This window comes from Saccopteryx bilineata, chromosome 7, assembly GCF_036850765.1.
Source record: "Saccopteryx bilineata isolate mSacBil1 chromosome 7, mSacBil1_pri_phased_curated, whole genome shotgun sequence".
NCBI classification, from domain to species: domain Eukaryota; kingdom Metazoa; phylum Chordata; class Mammalia; order Chiroptera; family Emballonuridae; genus Saccopteryx; species Saccopteryx bilineata.
The window spans coordinates 104,512,349-104,528,673 of record NC_089496.1 but is presented as its reverse complement, the minus strand read 5'-3'; the positions used below and the strand labels follow the sequence as shown (position 1 = coordinate 104,528,673).

Below are 16,325 nucleotides of genomic sequence, written 5' to 3'. Positions count from 1 at the left end.
AATAACAGGCCACCAAGCTGGAAGGCCCACCCCGAGAGGCTGCCTTAGGTCACTCAGACCTGCAAGCTGCATGACCTTAGGCGATTACGTCACCCCCGGGAAATGCACCGGGAAATGCACTGACTTATACAGGGTGTTCAGGTAGCTAGCAATTGTAAAAGCTCCTGGCCCAGAGCTGGGCACATAATAAACACTCAACTAACGGTTGTCGTAATGATCACCATTGCTATTATTACACCTTGCAAGGGAAGACAATAATATGGGTGGATGCCTTACCTTTGCAGCTTTTCAGCTTACAGAGTCAACATCCAGAGGTTTTTTCAGATGCTCTCATCTGAACCTCCAAAGAGCCCCACAGTGATGTGGGGCGCAGGGGTCACCATTACACACCCCTTCACCCGCATGTGCAGAGCGGCGGGGGCGGAGGAGGCTGGTCAGCGGGGTGGCCCCGAGTCCTTCAGGAGAGGTGGCAGAGCTGGGCCCTGGACCTCTAAACCCAGAGCTGTTTCTCAGTAACACCAAGGAATGTGGGACTCCAGATCGCAGAACAAGCCAGTGGGACCCGGCTCTAAAAAAGGCAGGGCCTCTGAAAGGCGGGCCTCTTTCTTTCCCCTGACCTGCGAGGGGCTCCTTCACCGACCCCTGAGCACGGGCCAGGCAGATGGAAGGCCTGGAGTTAGTTAACAGAAAGCCTGGGGAAGTTTGCCTTTCTCGCTCAGACAAGGGAGCTAATTGCACATTGTTTATAACCACTACAACATCTACCACCCCAGGATTTGTCAGTCATGGTCCAAGAGTATAGCTGTTTCAAAAGACACAGAGACAATGGCATCGGCACAGACCGGCTGAAACTCCTTCCCTGTCCTTCTTGCTGTGGGGTTATATGCTCCAGACCTCCTGGCCCAGCTCAAGGCAACCTCTCAACCCAGTGTCTAGAGGCCGGTTCTCCCCGGGCCCTCCCAGGGGACCCTCCCAAGAAGGAGGAAGTGTGGGCAACACTTGGAAGGCCCCCAGAGGCAGCCAGGCACATTTCTGTCCAGAGCAAGTGAGTTTTCTGACAGTGTTGATGGTTTTTCTCCAAGGAAGAGACACTGACACTATGCTCATTTGAATCACAGGACTAGAGGGTGACAGTTCTGGAAGGAATTTGACCCGTTCCCTTCACAGAGCTGGGCACCGAGGCTCAGAGAGGTGGAGCGCTGGCCTCAGGTCCCACAGCTGGTCGCGGCAGGGCCAGCACAGAAGCGTGGCGCATCTGCCTGACTCCACTGGGCCCCCCCGCCTCCACACTTCTCTCTCCAGGGGGCAACGCCTCCTCACCATAAGGATGAGCCCTGTAGGATTGTTCATTTCTCAATGCTTTGGTTTGATGAATGAGGCCTTAAGACCAATGAAGGAGAGAAGGTAGCTCTTTCTCCTTGAGTTTTTCCTGTTACTTTCTCCCTCTGTGCTCCCCGACACTCCCCCAAAGCTGATACACAAGTGAACACACAACTCCACACAGTATTGAAAAGACCAGACTCATCCTACAAGGAAGGTATTGTTACTCCCAATTCACAGATGAAGAAACTGAGGCTCTTAATGTTCAAATACAATAGAGCTAGCAAGGGACGAGGCTGGGGGCTGAGTTCAGAGCACAACTGACCACCCTTTCCCTAGAGTGAGGAGAAGCACCCAGTGCCCGCTGCCCTGGACACCCCGCTAATGGTCTGGCACCATGGGAATTTACCCAGACTGCTTTGCAAGGCCCAGACCACCTTTTGGGGTAACTCAATCCTATGCAGAACCCTGGATTTGCTCTGTCCCAAAATACCTCTGTGAGGGCGGCTCTATTTAACCAAACAGACTCACTAATCAGCCTCAATAACCAGCTGAAAATATTATTGCTCTAGGTACTAAAACCCAAGTTAAAAAAAAAAAAATAACATCACTTTTAGGTCAGCTGCCTCCCAGCAGAGGCCTGGCCGGGCGGCTGGGCGCCACAGTTCCACAGGGAGGCAGCCGGGAGCATGCGGGGACAGGCAACCCAGCCGGGGATCAAAAGGCCTTTCTTTGAGAGTCCACATCAGGTCACCACCACTTGAAGAGCATTTGTGTTGGGAGGCAGAAAACCAACAGATGGCATCCAGCCGGCCTTTCCACACTGATTAAGTCACCTGGAGTGACAGGCCGTGTCTCTACAGCGACCCGCTCCCAGGTGGGGCTCCCTGGGGGACATGTCCTGAGAGGCCACCTGCAGAGAGGAGGCACCATGGCAGCTCAGCTGGGTGGGCAAAGCACAGGCAGGTCACACCGCCGAGGCAGGGGGACCACCCACCCAGAAACCCGCTGCAGGGGTACGCCCTGGGCCCAGGTCATGGGCAAAAGCTGGTGGAATCTGCTTAAACCAGAAAACATAAGCAGCAAAGAAGAGGTTGGGCCACCAGCCTAGAATATTACAATTAGAGCCGGCTTGGGAAATGGCAGCCACACAATGGCTTCAATGACAAGGGAGGTAAAAGCACACACAAGGCCTGCCCGCGGACCTGTGTCTGTCAGAGAGCTCCCTCCTCCAGCAAGGGCGGTGGGACTCGTCCGTTAGCAACCTGCTGCTGCCCGGAGCTCAGCTGTAATAGAGCAGCGAAGAGCACCTTGGCCGCTCCCCCGGGGGCGTTTCTCTTCCCCAGACATATCCAGGTGCCCACCGACGGAGGGGCCACTTAAGGAGCCTGCCCTCTGCACTGCGATTGATGCCAAGCACAGGAATAGTCACTGGGGTGCTGCTGCAGCACAAAGAGCAAAACAAGCCCCTGAGTTTAAGGCAAAAAGGAGTATTTATGTACCTGCAGCTGCCAAAGAGTATAAACACCTGTGTCTGTCCTCGTCTGCAAACCAGGAGTGCATCCTCTTGGCCTGCTCTACGTGCACCGTCAGTCTTAGGAAACACCGAGAAACGTGTCCTCTCTCTTCAGACACAGTTCCCTCGGAGGATTTTTAAAAACATGCAGATTGAAGGCTGAGAAAAGGGGACCCGCCATGTTTTCAAAGAAACCGGTTTACAGAGCAGTGTCTGGGCTGAATTCCTCACAGCCTCCGACCAGCCTCAGATGTCACCTCCTCCTCCTGGGAGACCTTCTCCTGCCCTGACGGGAAGATGAAGTCCCGCCACCTCCGGCTTCTGCAATTAAGGATGCGGTCAGCTTTTCCAGTCCTCACAGCAGGGACGAGTGACGTGCCGGCTGGCAGCGTGCTCACCATATCCCTTCTGGAGACGTCCCCAGCCCCGCCCACACTGGCCTTGGTGTCCTGCCTGTGCTGCCCATGTGGGCTGGGGGGGTGGGAGGGGTCTCCACTGGCCCCTCCGGAGCCACTCGCCACCCAGCTGCAGTGTAGGCGGGAGTGAGGGGCAGTCACCCACTGGCTCCCTGCCCGCGTGGGCACCATGGGTTCCTGCTGCCCTCTCTTGCAGACGCAGCTCCGCTTCAAGACAGCCTATTCTCTGATCTCTGCTGCATCTGAGGACCCCACTTGGGTCTGGGTCAGGAAGAGATGGACAGAGGCCCTCAGAGAGGGCAACCGATGGAACAGGACCAGAGAAAGAAGGGAAGGAAGGGTGGACCACTGGCCGCCTTGGGGTATAGACTGTGTGGTAGGAGTGGCCCCAGGGTGACCCCGAACCTCACTGACAGGACCAGAGACACCAGCTTATGAGACAGGCCCTGCCTGGGGCAAAAGCTAGTCAGAAGGAAGGAGGAAAGGGGCACACACCTCTCCTGGGTGGAGGAGATCAATTTATCAGCAGCAGTCAGAGGGCTGGTGCTGTCACCTCCTGTCTGTCCCATCATCCTCCTGAGAACCTCAGCCCCGAGTGGCCGTCCCCAGCCCACCCCTGCCTGCTGCTTGTCCTCTGCCCCCAGCCCCTGGCATTCCTCTCAGTCCTCACTCCCTACCAAGGCTCAGAAGGCCAGCATGCAAGTGTCTCAAACTCTCCTTCCTTTGGTTCCAAGAGAAAAGAATCCCAAGCCTGTCTGGTTCAAGCAAAACTGTAATCTCTTGGCTCCTGGAATCCAAGGATGGGTCAAACAACCAAACTGTAGGGAGGCTGGAAATGCAGCCAGGCCCCGAGACCAGGAGCGAGGGTGTGAGCTCTGCCGGAACCCCCTCTCATGGGCATGTGTGCGTGTGCGTGTGTCTGTGTGTGCATGTGACTGGCATCACACTCTCAGGACTGAGATGTGTTGCTCCAGTGGCAGAAAGCATGGCAATCACCGGCTCCCAGGTTTTTTATTTTAAGCCTTCTCTACCAGAAAAGGACTTCCTCTCAAGTCTATAAAACCCAGACAAAGGTCACAGGCTTCTCCCTGGCTTCAGTCAACTGTGGTTCGGGGGTGACGTCACTGGGAACACGGCAGTGTCTAGGAGAGCCACGTTGTTTGGAAGCATGGGTGGGGCACCCAGAAGAACCCACTGTGTAAGTGGTGCTTTTCCAAGATCACCTGCTCCCCGGGTCTGGCTTCACCAACTCTGCGAGGTATCCATGTCCACCTTGAGGGTGATCACTTCTCTCCACCCTCCCTCTTTTGGGAGATCACAGCAGTGACAGAAAGACCAGCAAACACTGGGAATTTGTCTCTTCACACAAATAAAAGCAGCTGAGTGTCTAGTTCCCCAAGTGAGGCATATCAAATCATTCTACAATTTCAGGACAGCCAGGCACACCCAAAGCCAGGTGACGGCTTACTAATTTCAAGTTATTTTCTATAGTTCTGGGCAAATGAATGCCTTGGAGTGCTTTCTAGCATATTTAGCACATTTAGATTTCACTAGTTGTAACCTCATGTCATTGACTGTGTCCATTTTTAAAAATGGGGACTTTAGCCTGACATAGTGGATAGCACTTCAGTGGCACAGTGGATAGAGCGTCAGCCTGGGATGCTGAGGACCCAGGTTCAAAACCCTGAAGTTGCTGGCTTGAGTGCAGGCTTATCCGGCCTGATCCTAGGCTCATCTGGCTTGAGCTTGGGGTTGCTGGCTTGAGCGTGGGATCATAGACATGACCCCATGGTCACTGGCTGGAGCCCAAAGGTCGCTGGCATGAAGCCCAAGGTCACTGGCTTGAGCCCAAGGTCACTGGCTCAGCTGGAGCCCCCCAGTCAAGGCACATATGAAAACGCAATTATGAACAACTAAGGAGCCACAATGAAGAATTGATACTTCTCATCTCTCTCCCTTCCTGTCTGTCTATCCCTGTCTGTTCCTCTCTTTCTCTCTCTCTCTAAAAAAAGGGGGGGAACTTTAATAATCTTTGCTCCTGCTGTCCATGCCCTTGAGAAGCCTCTTTCATTACTGAATAGGGCTAACCTGGGCAACCCTTATGATTTGTATTAGGGACAGAGCATCAGGGAACCTCTGAGACTAGAATGTAAAAGACACTGTAGCTTCGACTGCGCTCTCTTGAGTCACTTGCTCTGGGGAAAGCCAGCCATGTTATGAGGACGGTCGAGCACCCCCGTGGAGAGGTTCGCATGTGAAACAGCCGAGGCCTCCGACCGCCAGCCACGAGCAGCAGCTGGACACAGACCACGCCTTCAGACACCTGCAGCTCCGACAACAGCTTACGATAAGCTGTCGACAAACCTTGAGTCAGTGTACTTCAGTAAACCATTTCCAAATTTCGACCCACAAAACTGTAAGGCAATAAATGTTTATTGTTTCAGGCAGCTAAATTTTGAGATAATTTCTTACACAGCAACAAATAAATACCTAGCTGCTACATCTGAACTCACAGGAGTAAGAGTTCATTACTTCATTAAAACCTTTTCTTCGCATACTTTTCAGTTGGAAAGCAAGCTCCCGGAGGGCCGGTGTGCTCTGCTCACCGCGGGGTCCTCACCTGCTCCAGCACAGCGCTACACATCGGAGACGTCCAGGAAACACGTGCTGAGCAAGTCTGGCTGAGGACCTGCCGAGCCTCCCCAACCCCAAAGAGAAGAGACCCGCGACGGGCGTGGGCGGGTTTCAAAAGAGCTGAGATGATTGATAAAAGAGAAAAAAACAACACAAAGTTGGAGGGAAAACAGAACACAAAAGGAACAAAGATGCCACCAAGCCTCCCAGGAAGCAGGTTACAGAAGAAGCACATCCATCGTTAAGAAGGCCGTGGCAAGACCCTGGTGGCCCGTGGAGCTCGACACTGACCTGGGACCCTTCTCATCCCTTGACCTGCTGGGCAAGTCCTTGTTGCTCTCCAGAAGCCAAATCTAGTCATTGCCATGATGTAGGTGCTGGCTCCATTTCTCAGGGGGAGGACCATGGGGGAGTCCTTCCCAGGCTCCCAGAAGCCCCTTGACAACCATGACTAAGGGCTGAATTGCCCTGCAGTCAGATGGGTGATATACAAACACGTCTGCTCCCCCCTCCCCCACCACCCAGGCCCCATGTTAAAAGAGCCACAGTCTGCCTGGCCAGGTGGTGGCACAGTGGATAGAGCGTTGGACTGGGACACAGAGAACCGAGGTTTGAAACCCCGAGGATACTGGCTTGAGCGCAGGCTCATCTGGTTTGAGCACAGCTCACCAGCTTGAGCCCAAGGTCGCTGGCTTGAGCAAGGGGTCACTTGGTCTGCTGGAGCCCCCAGTCAAGGCACATATGAGAAAGCAATCAATGAACAACTAAGGTGCCACAACAAAGAATTGATGCTTCTCATCTCTCTCCCTTCCTGTCTGTCCCTGTCTGTCCTTCTCTCTGTCTCTGTGGGAAAAAAAAAGCCACAGTCTTTTGCTTCATTGAGGAACTCGACTGTCAGGACTGTGCGGAGGGCTGGCCTGTCCCATGGGCTGCGTCAGAGCCCGACGAGGACGGGTTATTTTTAACAAACCCCACTCGGCAGAAATTCAGCCTAGAGGTGGAACTGGTGAGGATGGCGCTGGTGGAGCCAGGGATCCCTGGACGGTGCGTGACACCCAGGACAGTGCCATCTCCTCCCTCCTTGGAGCTCCAGTCAGGATGGAAGGAAAAAGAAAATGTATTTCAGCCTGACCAGGTGGTGGCACAGTGGATAGAGCGTCGGAATGGGATGCAGAAAACCCAGGTTCGAGACCCCGAGGTCGCCAGCTTGAGCAAGGGCTCATCTGGTTTGAGCAAAAGCTCACCAGCTTGAGCCCAAGGTCACTGGCTTGAGCAAGGGGTTACTCGGTCTGCTGAAGGCCTGCAGTCAAGGCACATATGAGAAAGCAATCAATGAACAACTAAGGTGTTGCAACACACAACGAAAAACTAATGATTGATGCTTCTCATCTGTCTCTGTTCCTGTCTGTCTGCCTCTGTCTATCCCTCTCTCTCTGGCTCTGTTTAAAAAAAAAAAAAATGAATTTCAGACAAGAATTGCACCAGCCCTGGAAAACTCAGTCTTCATGCGTAGAAGAAGCGTTTCCAAAGGCTGGTCATTTGACGTCAGGACGGGCGATGAAAAGGCCTCGACGGTTCCCGGGGTCAGCGCCTCATGGGCGGCGGCCTGGCTGAGGCGCACGTGAGAGCACTGTCACGTCAGGGCGGGAGCCACACTCACATTTCCTTTACAAAAAAAAAACAAAAAAACAAAGCTCCTGGAAGAGGAACGTCGACATGACCAGAGTGAAAGTGGGCATCCACTGGGGTTTTTTCCTCCTTCTCAAACAGACTATAAGCATCTCTAACAAGACACGCGGCTGGAAAATTCCACCGGCTCCTGGGTTCGGCCTGGCCCCCCTCCGTCCGCCTCATCAACTCTAGATGGGTCCCAAAGCTGCCGGCGCTCCATCTTCTCCACGTGGCAGCCACCTGGTGCGGAGCGCAGTCCCCGGCCTCTCCCTGGGCTCCTCCGGCCCACGGCTCTGAACGCCAGCTCTGTGCTGACGACACCCCATTTTCTGTTTCCAGCCCGGACCTTTCTCACAAAGTGCAGTCCCCTCACACCTCTCTACCTGGTGTCTCGTGGACACTTCCAGCTGGGTGGCCCCACAATGGAGCTCCTGATCTCCCTCCAGACGAGCCGTCCCAGCCTTCCCCGGCCCGTGCTGCCAGACGCTCTGTCAACACTGAAGGCATCCGTGTTTCTTCCCTCTCACCATCGCCCTCCTCCACCTGCACCAGGAAATCCTGATAACTCTGCTCTCACAGTGCGCCCCAAATCCAAGCGCTCTCGCTACTGCCAGCTTCCATGTGGCTTGTGCCACCACCGGCTCCCACCCGGACTGCTGCCGCAGCCTCCTATCAGAGCTCCTGGCTCCCATCCTTGCCCCTTACTGCCAGTTCCCAACACAGTCAGAGTCCTTTAAAACCCTAAGTCAGACCATGCCGCTGTCTGCGTGAAACCCTGCAGGGGTTCCCATTCACTCAAAGTCAAAGTTCTTTAAGGTCACAGGTCTGGCATGATTAGCACCCCTCCCAGATCCCTCTGCCCTGCTCCCCCTACTCCAGCCAGGACCAACAGGCGTCAACCATCCTGGGAAGCCAGAGCCACCACAAGCAGGTGGCAGGGCCAGAATGTGGGGCCCATGCAAGACGCAGGGGAAGGTCTAGGATGAACGGGCAGGGAGGGCCTGTTGGTAGGAGGTCTGGTAAGTCAGCCTTAGAACTCGGCCTCTACCCTGGGTGTCAATGTTTCCCAACCCTGGATACACAGCACCGTTGAAAATTTGAAAAATGCCAATGTCTGTTACAAAGAATGGCCGGTCCAGTGGTAACGAGTGCCCCTGTGCCAAACCAGTCTCCATTTCCCAGTAGGAGGAGCCAGGGCTCCTTAGAGAAATGACGAGCTCTAGATGTAGGGCAGGAAACACGGTAGATGAGCCTGGGACATCACATGCCAGATAGCCAGGGGCTGCTGGGGAGTACGGGGGTCCTCTCACGGGCTCAGGAACCAACCTACGGGTTCCTACTGGCCAATGATGGGACCATGGGTCACCAGTAAAAATCATGCTACTGAGCATCGAAGTGCACCATGTTTAAATCCACACATTCAAAACTCGAACTGGCTACTAGTGAAACAATTGGTACTTTTTTTTTTTTAAGATTTTATTTATTCTATTTTTAGAGAGGAGAGAGAGAGAGAGAAGGGGGAAAGAGCAGGAAGCATCAACTCCCATATGTGCGTTTACCAGACAAGCCCAGGTTTCAAACCGGCAAACCTCAGCGTTCTAGGTCGACACCCTATCCCATTGCGCCACCACAGGTCAGACTAAACAATTGGTACTTTGAAAACATAAATACAGGGAAAGAACCAAGCATTTCCTGTATGAACTCTACCACTGGGTAACCAAGTAGTAATCGTGTTTCCCAGTCAGCAAATGAAGAAGGAATGACAAACAGACTCGGAATGTCGCCATGTTGCAATCCCTAATTAATCAACAGATTTCAGTATTAAATGCCAATGGGTGCCACCATCTCAAAAAGAAAGACGATCAGATATCATGGTCCCCTGAGAGAAGAACACAAAACCACTCGTGAAGTCAGTCCCCTCGCACCCTCAAATGGAAATGAGCCTAAGTTTCTGGAGTCAATAGCCAACTTATAAGAAATACAGAGGAACCTACAAACTGACACATGCAAGCAAGCCAATATTCAGACTCTGGGACACTCTTCTATGTGAACAGGGGGAGGTGGTTATAAACTGTTAAAATGTACCTTTATAAAAAGCATGAGAACACCAGAAAAGGAAACGCTGACTAATAACAGATGACAGGAAAGAATTACATTGTAGCTATGGTCATGGTATTGTGGTTATTTTGTTGTTGTCAAAGAGCCCTTATCATTGGAAGATACATATGAAATGTTCACAGCTGAAATAATAGAGGTGAGAGCAGCTACAAAACGCTACAGAGGCGGGAGGTGGGCGCACAAAGACCGACCTTGAGTTCCTGAGTGCAGAGGTGGGAAGATGGACGCATGGGGGTTCATTAAACCATTCGGTCGACTTTTACCTTTCATGGTCTGACATTTTCCATCATAAAAAGTTATGAAAGCACTAGGCCCCACCCCCGGAGATACAAATTAATGAGCGTGGGCTTCAGTTCGAGCACCGGTGTTTCTTAAAGGCTCCCCAGATGTTTCTACCACTGAGCCAAGGCTGAGGATGTCGTAATCACTTACACAAGACACGCCGAGGACCTGCACTAAAGGATCTGAGCTGAGACAGAGGCTCGGGGAGGGAATGGTCTGGGAGAGGGCAAGGAGCCCAGCATGTGGTCCATGACTGGGTGGGGAAGGGACGAGGAAGAAAGACAGGTCAGGGACAATGCAAAGGATTCGGGCTGGGGTGACTATGCAGTGCTGGCGACTGGAACAGGGAACAGGTCGGGGCTGGTAGCTCGGGAGCCTGGGGGGGAGCTCTGCGTTTGTTAGGGACATGTCTATGAGGGGCCATGTGACTTCTGGTGGAGACATTCAATGGATAGTTTGGCTTGTGGGTCTAGAGATTCACACTGAGACCCTGAAGAAGACACAGAAACTTAGGCCCCACAGGGCTGTCCCCTAAACCAGTGGTGGGCAAACTCATTAGTCATCAGAGCCAAATATCAACAGTACAACGATTGAAATTTCTTTTGAGAGCCAACTTTTTAAAACTTAAACTATATAGGTAGGTACATTGTTATTAACTTAATTAGGGTACTCCTAAGCTGGCCAAAGAGCTGCACTCAAGAGGCCAAAGAGCCACACGTGGCTCACGAGCCACGGTTTGCCGACCACTGCGACAGAGGTCGGGATGGCTGCAGCCAACGAGGCCGCCAGCACTTACCACCGAGTCCAGGAACTGAATGTAACACTCCAGTGCAGGTCTTGTTTCGCAGAACTGCCGAAAGAGCAGCCTCCCGATGGGCTGTTTGTCACATAAACTGCAGTAATCTCTGTCTGGAGACAAGAAAAGAAGAAGGGGGTGAGACCCAGGAGAGGGCCTGGTGGGGCCAGCCCCTCCACCCCACCTGGATGGAGTGCCCCAGGCAGACGGAGCAAGGTGACTGGCACACGCTCAGGAGTGCCCATCTATCTCTGGGCTCTGCAGACTCAGAGGGACAAGGTCAGTGCAGAGGAGGGTGCCAGTTATGACCCAGCCTCCCCTCCCCAGCCCACTCCCCTTCCCGATGCCCTGCTTTCTAAGCGGAGATGCCAGCAGTGCTGGGGACAATGGCTGTCCCCCGGGCAGGCCAATCAGCACGCCATATTCCCTGACTCAAGTGATAAGGGTGGCAGGCATGTAACCCAAGCGAGCAAGATCAGAGTGAACCACAGACGGGCTGGCCCATTGAGCAGAGGCGGTTTCTCCTCCCCCGGACGCTGGTTTCGGGAGGAGGAGGCCAGGGTGGGCTGCAGTCTTCCTGACACTGGAAGGAAGCCTCTGTGAGGAGGAGGCTGAACCAGAGGGAGCCAGAACTGGGAAAACTATTCGGAGACTTGGGGCCCTGGAGAGGTCATGAATCTCTAGATCAAACCACGCCTGCAGCCCAGCCATATCTGAAAAATGTATTAATGAGATTTGCTTGGGGAAGGTTTAAAAAAAATTAATTACTTGTAATTCAAAGCATCCTAGTGAATACAGTAAAATTTTTTCATTTTTTGCCCAATTGGAGCAAAGCCCAGTCTTAGGATGCTTCAAATTATGAAAACCCCGTATTATCTAGCTGAGGCGCTAGAGGCACAGAGACAGAAAGAGCCCTCAGCCATTCGGTACCCAAGAGAGTTTTGATGAGAAAATGCATTGCAAGACTCCGAGCCCAGAGGTCTAGCTAATGAGTTGCTGTGTGACTTCAAGAAACTCACTGGCCCTTTCTGGGCCTCAGTCTCTGAAATATGGAGGCACGTGTTGGAAGTAAGATGAAGGTGGGGGGGGGGTGTCCCTTCTTGGCTCTTCCTTCAATGACTCTGCAAGAGGCTTTCTCTGGCCAGAAAGGTGCTCAAAGGACTGACTGTGACAAATTGTCTTGAACCTTCTCAAGCACCGCGAATTGGCCCTTCTGTTCTGTAACTGTACCAGAAACCGTCAGCTGGTTTCATGGAAAAACCAGAGTGCGAGGGGAGTTAGACTTGGGTTCGGAGAGCTATCTGGACAGGAGTGACTGTCCTCGCCAAATGCAGAGGAGGGGCCAAGATGACTGTTCCCGAGAGGGTGTTTCTCTGCAGATGGGGAATACACCAGGAGGTAGGAACACGGCCATCATGCCAACTCATTTCCACACCCAAAGAGCTCAGTGTGGGAGGTGACGCTGTTACCCATAGGGAGCTTGGGGCTGTGAGCGTGGGTCATGGAGCTAAGCCATCTGGGTTCAAATCTCAGCCTCTCTACTTATTGCCTGTGTGACCTGGGGCAACTGACTGCACACTTTTATCCCTCAGTTTCCTCATCTGTAAACCAGGAACAGTAATTGTACCCAGCTCCCAGGACTACCCTGAGGATTAAATAAGACAATGCAGAGAAAGGACTCAGACCAGAGCCTGGCACATAGGAAATGCTTAAGAAACACCATCTATTATTATCATGGACATGAAGTTTTTGGTCTGTTCCATCTCCCTTCCTCTGGGGACCTTCCTCTCCCTGTCTGTAAAAATCCAGCCTGTGGTCCTAAGGGAGCCAACTGTTTCCAAGCCTCAGGGATGCACGTGACTCAGTCCTAGCCAATCAGAGCCCTCTTCCCCACGGCCACAGTAGGTTCATGCAGCCTGTATGGGTCTCGGAGTCCTTCCAGGGTGTTTGCTAGGCCTTCCAGAAAAGACACTTGCTCCTCTCTGGGATGACAAGGCCTCAGGACTGGTCATCCCAGAGCTGCCACAACCATCTTTGGAGAATGAAGGCAGCACAGAGAGAGCAGAGTGCAGAGAGAAACCTGGGGCCGTGACTGTCACAGGCGTCCCTGAAGCCAGTCTGCCGGCCAGCCCGGCACCACACGGTTTCCCACCTGACAGTCTCCACAGAGGGCAGCTGGTATTGGGTCTTTGTCTCTTGCAACCCGGAGCAAGGGACTAGTCTACAGGCTGGAGAATTTTACAGCCCACTTCCACCCCAGCTGAACTGCCTGAGGGCAGGGGCTGTTTCTGTCGGAATCCACTGGTTCTAAGTATTCTGTGTGTAAGAAGGCACTCAAAAATCCCTCATTCTCACAAGTGGATACTTTGATCAGTGGGACCCCCTCTTCTTCAAGGGGTTTGGGGACTGAAACTAGCCTTGAACTACCGCCTTAATTCAGTCCACCTTTCCATGCACACAGATGGTCCACAAACAGCCACGCCAACGAACATTTAACCCACATCGCTGCATGCCAGGATCGGTGGGGGTGGGATGCGGTCCCAGCCCTCAGGGGTCCTGGATTCTGTTGGAAAGGGAGCGTGTGTGTGGGTAAGCAGACAAGCTCCCCAGTGACAGTAATAAAATGTCAAGTCAGATGAGTGTTATCGTCAGACGGAGCAGGGGGTCTGGGAAGGAGGGAGCCGGGGGCTGACGGGTCTGTGGCTGCACCTGTTAGCATGACACCCTGCAGACACGGCCTCGTTCTCTGCCCGATGCCCGAGGGTGAGGCAGACACGGCCTGCGTTCTCTGCCCGGTGCCCGAGGGTGAGGAAAACAGCCGCCCCCATCAGATGAGCTGCCCCAAACCGTCACAGAAGGAAAATAAATTACCTTATGTCAGACTCCAGTTTGATTCAATTATGGTGGGAGCACCACACGGTTTTTGTGATTTAAGCAAGCCCTCCCCCCTACCTTTTTCCAAAAGCAATTATGAGATTCCATGTACTGTATTGTGATTGCTTAAGGGTTCATCTGACAGTATTTTTTCTCTCCATATGGCATTTGCTGTCAGTATGGAAACAAGGCTCTTATAAACTCACAGCATAGTAAACACCATGTGATTCCAACACAAGCTGTCAGCACCTCAGTTCCGTGCCGCTCCCAGCTGTACAGAGGATTCCCAGACAAGAAGGCTGCCTGATGGAAGCCCAAGGAGAAAGAAGAGGATCAGGAAACATCTATTCCGTCTTTTCTCAGCATCAAACAAAGATAAACGGGCCTGTCTTCTGAGGAGGCACCACCACCATCACCATCACCATCACCACCACCACCATCACCATCATCACCACTGCCATCACCAGCGCCACCACCACCACCCTCATCACCACCAGCGCCACCACCACCACCCTCATCACCACCATTGCCGCCACTACCACCACCAGCCACAACAACGACAAAACCGAAGTGCAGGCCCTGGCCAGTTGGCTCAGTGGTAGAGCATCGGCCTGGCGTGCAGAGGTCCCGGGTTCGACTCCCGGCCAGGGCACACAGGAGAAGCGCCCATCTGCTTCTCCACCTCTCCCCCTCTCCTTCCTCTCTGTCTCTCTCTTCCCCTCCTGCAGCCGAAGCTCCATTGGAGTAAAGATGGCCCGGGTGCTGGGGATGGCTCCTTGGCCACTGACCCAGGCGCTAGAGTGGCTCTGGTCGCAACAGAGCGACGCCCCGGAGGGGCAGAGCATCGCCCCCTGGTGGGCAGAGCGTCGCCCCCTGGTGGGCGTGCCGGGTGGATCCCGGTCGGGCGCATGCAGGAGTCTGTCTGACTGTCTCTCCCCGTTTCCAGCTTCAGAAAAATACAAAAAAAACAAAAACAAAAAAAAACAAAAAAAAAAAACGAAGTGCAATGTCTATGGTGCCTTTAGAAACGGAGCGCAAAGCCACAGAAGGAAGATGAATTTGGGGATTGATCAATGTGACAGGAGGAGGCACAAACACCTTTTCTGTCTGAATCTCTGTCTCTCAGGCTGGGAGAACCCTGGTTGCTGTGCACACAGACACACACTGTCCACGCACCATTCACACACACACACACCAGCTCTTCAAGGACATGAAAACCCTGCTTTGGACCACGAGTCTCATTGGTCTGTCCCTCCAGGAACAAAGAGACTGATGAGGGGCATTGGGGTACCCGGGCCCCAAAGTATCCACCAATCACCTAAGCATTCTAGCATGATTCTTTTAGGTCCTTCATTCATTGAACAAATTCTCTTTCAAGGCCTCTTGCTTTTTCATCATAGAAGGTTCCTTCAACTTTAAGACTTCTTGAATTCAGCACCTGGTGGTGTGGGTGGATAAACGCGTGGGAAGGGCAGGCCTTATACACACTGGCAGGTCAATGGTATAGTCACAGGCTTGGAGTCAACAGCTGGCCATCAGCTGAGACCAAGAGTGGGGTGTGGTCTTTGTGACGGGAAATCTGGCCCCAGCCGCAGCAATAGAGGGCTGGTGGACACGGCAAATGTAGGCATATCCAAAGGAAGGGGGCTGGAAAAGGAGGTCTCAGCCCATTATAAGTTCTAGGACCCTGAGCTGTGCCCTTGATCAAAGGGTAAAGAGCCCCAGGAAAGGTCTGGAGCCCCCTGTGCGCTCAGGAGGGTGGTGGGAAATACCCGGAACAGGCAGGCTGGGCACAGACAGGCGAGGACACAGAAGTGGACTCACTGTCCCACTGGGCATCTGTGGCTTTAGAGCACAAATGATTCAAGTATAGTCCATGGAAAGGTGGACAAAATGGGATGGGAGCGGAGAGTCGAGACATTTACAGAGGCGGCCCCTGCTGTGGGGGCCATGGCCACCTGCGGCTCAAGCCCGGCCTTTGGGCAGGGAGGGTGCAGTGCCTGCGGTCGGGACCCTGCTTCGGCGCAGAGCCGCACTGAAGAAAACCACATGTCGCGTGTTTCTTCGAGGGCTTGACACCTCTCAAGCCTGCCAAGGGCTGGCCCAGGAAGACAGGATGGCCACACCTTCCTGCAACACACTGGACTCCAGCCACGGCCTCAGACAGAACTGCTTCTTCCCACAGACAGCCCCTTTGGCGAGTCAACAGGCACTAGCTGAGACCCGATGGGGCGCTGTGTTCTGGGCCCTGAGAACAAACGAGGCACCCGCAGGGCTAGTCTCTGTCCAGAGCAGGGAGCCTGCTTCCAGCTGGGCAGGAGGGAGGCCCGTTCACACACAGGCTGGTAAGAGCAGCCAGGGAATCAAACTGCACGAGGCCGGGCTGCTGGCGTGGCCGAGGGGGCATGCACTGCCCTCGTGGTTCAGGGGTGGCGCCTACGGGGCGGCACATGGAACAGGAATGACATCGTCGCTGCAGGCAGCGCCGGCAGGGGCGCGGCTGAGGGCTGGGGAACAAGACCAAAAACAGGTCAAAGCTGGGGAAATGGGACCAGAGGTCGCAGTTCAAGGCCAGAAGACGCCACAGCAGAGAAGTGAGCCCCAGGGAAGAAGCCAGGAGGTGAGACAGGGCAAGAATTCAAGGCTCAGTCTGAGATCACAGCAGGCAGATCTCAAGAATGGCTGAAAGTGTATAAAG

The 16,325-nt window shown here is 53.5% G+C and overlaps 1 protein-coding gene across 1 annotated transcript in view; it reads right to left on the bottom strand.

The window, feature by feature from the left end:
• The window catches only part of GRK5 (G protein-coupled receptor kinase 5), a 208,045-nt gene that overhangs the window by 47,621 nt on the left and 144,099 nt on the right, over positions 1 to 16,325 (bottom strand). The window contains exon 3 of the mRNA XM_066238796.1: positions 10,754 to 10,866. Within this exon, the coding sequence (XP_066094893.1) occupies positions 10,754 to 10,866 (113 nt within the window). The remainder of the gene's footprint in view (positions 1 to 10,753; positions 10,867 to 16,325) is intronic.